Source organism: Thalia democratica, chromosome 3 (assembly GCF_965202585.1).
Source record: "Thalia democratica chromosome 3, ktThaDemo2.hap1.1, whole genome shotgun sequence".
Lineage (NCBI taxonomy): Eukaryota > Metazoa > Chordata > Thaliacea > Salpida > Salpidae > Thalia > Thalia democratica.
Window position 1 is genome coordinate 53,089,989 of NC_139167.1, and position 5,625 is coordinate 53,095,613.

Genomic DNA, 5,625 nt, shown 5'->3' on the forward strand with positions numbered 1-5,625 from the left:
AGTTTTTTGGGTTACGGCCCTCCTGACTAAGAAAAAATAAAGAATTTCTTGGAAAATTCTAGAAAAAAGACGAAAATGGCTTAATTTTTTAAGTATTGACACTTTTACTGTGATGGTTCATTTATAAATTACATCAGAGAAAGCTGTTACTACAAAATAAAGTAAATAGTATTATTTTATTTGAACCTCAAAATACTAGGTTATAAGTGTCATTTTTAAAATTTTTTTTAACTAAGAATTAGACATATAATAAACTAACAATATTTTGATGTAGAAAGCTTTTATTCATGAACAAGCAGATTTGGTTTAAGTTTTTTCGTCAATAATTGCATAATTATCTAAATAAAACCCACATAGGTTGTGTCAGGGTCTATAGATTAACTATGTTTCAGGCCAAACTTTTTAGAGAAATTTTTCCGCTGGTTGTATTTGTTGAAACACAGTCTTATATTTTAAAATCATAAGATAGAAATGTAAATAACAACCTTAAAAAAGTCAAACTTGCATGTTTTGCAGAACCTGATCTCAACTTTAAGTTGTGGTCCAGGTCTGATTCTTGGGCCTTCGTTTTCCTACCTCTGTGCTATACTGAAAGTAAATCAAAGGAAAATATAACATTTGTTTGATTATTGAAGTTTAGATAACTATTTATATTTAATTAGAAACAAAGTTAGGTAAATTCTTTATTTTTTATTAATTTTTTTAACTGTATAGTTTATGTAAACTTAATTTATACACCTTAAAAAAAGGCTTATTCTTCAGTGGAGTAGATGCGTTAATAATAATTCTGAATAAGTTGGACCAAGGGTATAGGTAAAAGTATGACACTGACTTTTATAATTTGAAATTCAGATTTGGTACTTACAAGATAATTTACAAATTATTTTCTTACTCACATTACACAAAGTTTAGCATGTTTAGTCTTTAATAATCTATACAAATTTAAGTAATTAATATATGCCGAACATAAGTTATACAAAATCTACTGCTTTTTAAATGGAAATACAATATAAATTGCTACTATATACTTAGTGTTACTTTAATAATAATTAGTACTCATATTAGGTAAACTTATTTTTTTATCTACAACACACTAAGCATATTAATTCTAACTAGACCAATTTTCTGCCACTTAATAAGTACTGTGTGTTGTTATTTTAAATTTTAAAATAATATTTGCCAAAAGTTCTTTCTAAAAATTAAGCTTTTTTGCTTTATTTATTTTAAGAGTCTTTTTATTAAATTTAGTTTCAACAAGTATTGAAAAGGTCTAGTATTGACTTAAAATTTTTATAAGTTGTATGTTAGAAACTAAGTATTTATAATTAGCCATATTTATTTAATGTTTTAATTTTGTTTGATATACTTAAAGAGGTAAAAGTTTCAACAAATAGTATATTTTTGTCTATGAAGCATATTCGCCTGATTTCTATTAGAGAATTGACACAGAATCATTCGACCATGTAACTTTTACTAATAACAAACCAATGCATTTTTAGTAGTAAGAACGTTTTGATAATATGTATTTGATTTTTACTCTTTATTTTGAGATTTTGGTTTGTTTTACAAAAAAAAACAAGAAGTGCCTCCATGAAACGCGTTTTTAGATTCTTTTTAAATTGTAAATTCAAAGGTCGTATTTATTATAAGCACTCTGTCTATAGTATACAGTAATATTTTAGTTAGTAGAAATTCTTTTAAAAGTTATATATTTTTTCTTAGGATTGTACGACTAATCAAATAACGGATAATTCAAATTCGACTATTCAAGTTCATAAAAAAAATTAAAAGGCCATATTTCAAAATTTGATATGTGTTTGAAAAAAATTTAAAATTTGTTGTAATTTTGTTAATCACCTACGGTAGCTTTTTTTTGAAAATTTTAAACAACTTTTGATATTTGGCTTAGATAATTAATAAAATATAGTAATTTTTAAAATATATGCATTCAAAGTAAAGGTTGGGCAACGTACGGCCCGCGGAAAGAAAAAAAAAGGCCACTGACGATTTTTATATTTGGAATCTGGCCTGCCAAAATCACTGTTACAAATTTTTTTCTAGTTATTTAAATGTTATTAGGGTAGTACATCAGCCCAGGGTTGCCAAAAGTAGATTGTTCCAAATACTTAATCATAAATTTCTACGTTTAAGCTTAAACTGTTACTCTCGAGTAACTTTCAGTAAGCAAATTACTGTATTAATAAAACTAGTATTAATTCTGCCCAGGGTTAAAATAGATACAGAATTCTGAATAACTAATAAAAACTTAAAATATTAGTAACTCTTGAGAAATTTTTGCGAATTAGATGAATTAGAAAGAGTGATTAATTGGATATACAAAATTAGTATGCGGCGGTAACCGTTTAATATTTTCAAACAAGGATCCAGCCGGATCCGGAAAGGCATTGCCCGTTCGGATACTGGATCCGGTAGATCACTGATTCAAAATGCTCCAGCCCGCCAAGGACTAAGTTTTTCCAGATTCCACTTGAAAACGTTGCCTGCCCCTAATAATTTAGAGTATAAAAGGACCGTATGCGCATTAAGATATTTTGATTTCTTAGTTTAATATACATTAAATAAGTTAACAAACTAAATTTATATATTTACTTAGTTCTCTTATAATAGTGTTTTTAAATTTGGACGTGCCAAAAAAAAAACATAAAAAATTAAGCTACTTATTCTAAAAAAAATAACTTATAAATAATTTTCATAGCTTTTTAAATAAAATAAAATTACTTCATAAAACGATTTTGTTAAAATTAGAATATACAGGGATACTAATTTTTTTTATAAACAGAGAAATAAGAAAAGTAAAACAGTTGACGCAAAGCTACAAAAATAAAAAGGTTTTATAGATTCACACGGTCAAGAAAACATCTTCAGTTAACAACAGGAAAAACTTCTGAGAACGTTAAACTGGAACTAAACCAGGATCTGTTCTAATTAAAATGGGTTTAGAAAACAAAGAGATTAGTGAAACCTTAAACAGGCTTTCAGAAAATTTTAACTATTTTAAAAACAAAATCTGCTTAAAATTTTTAAAGGAAAATGACAATTTTTTGATCTTTAATGACGTTTCTAAAGACAGCTTCAGAATTTTGATTGAACTGATAAATGATAGTAAGTTTTAATTTTTTTATATTTACGTATTTGTTTTTCACTTTTGTTTAGTTATGTTTTATGGTTAAGACAAATATGAATAAAATTTGTTAGATAGTCTATAAAACTTAAAGTTTTTTTTATTTGGAAAGCAAAGTTTATTGCTTAAGTTTAATTAAACATTCTTTGTAGACGAAAAGGACATAAAAGAAGAAGTTTTAATACCACTAGTGGAAGCAGCCGATTACTTGAAATGCGAGAAAGCAAAACACACGCTAAGTCAAAGCATATACAACAAGTTAAACCTAAAAAATTGTTATTTCTATTACAAACTTTCTAAACTGTACCGTTTAAACAGCTTGCACAAGTCTTTATGCAACTTCATACTGCAGCAGCACATTTTCAATGAAGACAATTCAACGTTTTACGGACTGAACGTTGAAGAGTTGTGCGATATATTTTCCATTTCACAACTTCGCCTGAGTTCGGAACTGCAACTTTTTTACGCGGCATTCGATTGGATTCGGCACGAAGAAGCGAAGCGGAGCGTGCACATGAAGACCCTTTTGAAGTTGATAAGGCTGCCCTTGCTCTTCAATGAAATACTGACCGTCGTCATAAGAGATCACGACCTCTGCAGACATTGCTTTGGTTGCAAAGAAGAAATTGAAAACGCCGTCAAAAGTAAAGCAGGCGTGAGAGTCGCGTCCGATTTGCGGTTTCAAAACCGATACTTCAACTGTGAGTTTGAAGCGAAAAAGGTCATGTTGGTCGGAGGAATCCGCTCGGGAAATTTTATTGAAACTGCTAGTGAGTTCATAATAAACAAAACGAATTTCAGTAAAGTTAGCACTTCTAGCAAAATGCCAGCAAACCAGTCCCACCCTTTAGTCGCTGTGCTCGGTACAAAAATCTACTGTTTTGGCGGGAGAGATTTCGAACACGTCGTAGTGAGGTGTTGCCAGGTGTACTGCAGGAAATCCGACACTTGGGCTTTGGTGGCTCCCACGCCGGCAATCGAAAGCATCGGGTCCGCTTGCGCCTGCACTTTCATGAACAAAATTTACGTTTTTGGCGACGCGTGGTACCGAAGTTTCTGCTACGATGCGGAACGGAACAGGTGGGAGGAGGTGGCCGGAATGCGGGTGAGGAGGAGAAGGACTTCTTGCGCGGTTTTCGACGGCCGATGCGCAGTGGTGGGGGGCAGAAGCGACAGCGGCACGCCTCTCAGATCGGTTGAATGTTTCGACCATTTTGTCGGGAGAGGTTTTTCGCGCGAAAACTTGGCGGGAAATGTTGGTGGTGGTAGGGCAGGAAAATGGTCGTTTCTTGTTGAAATGCGATCTGCTAGAGTCAACCCTGCCGTGGCTGCAAAAGGAAACAAAATGTTTGTTGTCGGCGGATTTGATGGGGACTGGACGGAGTCACCGCGTCTTCTCAAAACTTCCGAGGTATATGATACCAAATCAATGACGTTCACCGACATTGCTGTTAACAATGACGTCATACCGACATACAACCTGTGTTTTACACACGTCAGCGAGGAAGAAATTTTCATAACTGACGGAAAATATTATTGTGTTTATGATGTAAGCAACAACAGCTGGTCACGCCAGTTGCAAGCAAACACGGGTGTTCACGGTGGTTCTTACGTTCGTTTGAACAGGTTTCTAATTTGAATGATTTGTACAAAACTATGAATTGAATGTTGCTTATTAAATGATAAAAAAGCGCTTAATAAGTTTCGTCTAAGGATCTAGTGTACAAAAAAAAACCTTTCGGTAGACCTTTAGGAATTGAAAAGTGTACATGAAAAATTTATTTTCAGTACCACATAAACTAGTACGGTCAACTATAATATTATCCTTAATTTTGAAAACAAACGTTTTTTTACAGTTATTTCCAGTGTGTACTTCTTGACAGTTTTATAACATTTTCTGCTTAAGATTACAATTAAAACTAAAAAATAGAAGATTTATATGAAAAACTATTTTGCCACTTATGCAAATTTTAAAACCATGTATCAGATAATAGTTAAAATATCAAAGCTCTTTATTTGCAAATAAAAGAAAGTTTTTTGTCTAAAACAAATAGAAGTCGCTAATTTGATTTTAAAAAATTAAAAGAGTACAATAATTAAATTGTTAAATTTTAATACTTTGTATGTATCAAAAAATTATTAGTTAAAAACTTTTTTTTAAATACTTATATATTTACAGAAAAATAGACAAATGTATCATTTTTTCTATGGGCTATAACACCGCAAATGCTAACAAGTATTAAAAAAGCTCACAAACTAGATACATTAAGAAAATACAACAAATAATATGTATAAAACCTTAATATTGTTGAGCTAAAAACGAAGAAGATAGGTTGCGCGAAAGCTAAAGAACTTTAGTAAAACTTTTAAAGTAATACCGTAAGTAGAACGACATCAGTGTCTCAAAGTTGTAAAAGCTTCTTTTTTTTTATTATACAGAATTCTATTTTGTTTTATGTAAAGTTTCCACTAACAAAAAAATA

General features: G+C 30.9%; 1 protein-coding gene across 1 annotated transcript; it reads left to right on the forward strand.

Moving 5' to 3' along the window:
- The first annotated feature begins 2,951 nt into the window (after positions 1–2,951).
- Positions 2,952–4,781, forward strand: LOC145832400 (kelch-like protein 25). The gene is made up of 3 exons (XM_082939717.1): positions 2,952–2,955; positions 3,295–3,400; positions 3,461–4,781. Exons 1-3 carry the CDS (start codon positions 2,952–2,954, stop codon positions 4,779–4,781), a joined length of 1,431 nt encoding a protein of 476 aa, XP_082795843.1.
- Positions 4,782–5,625: the final 844 nt, after the last annotated feature.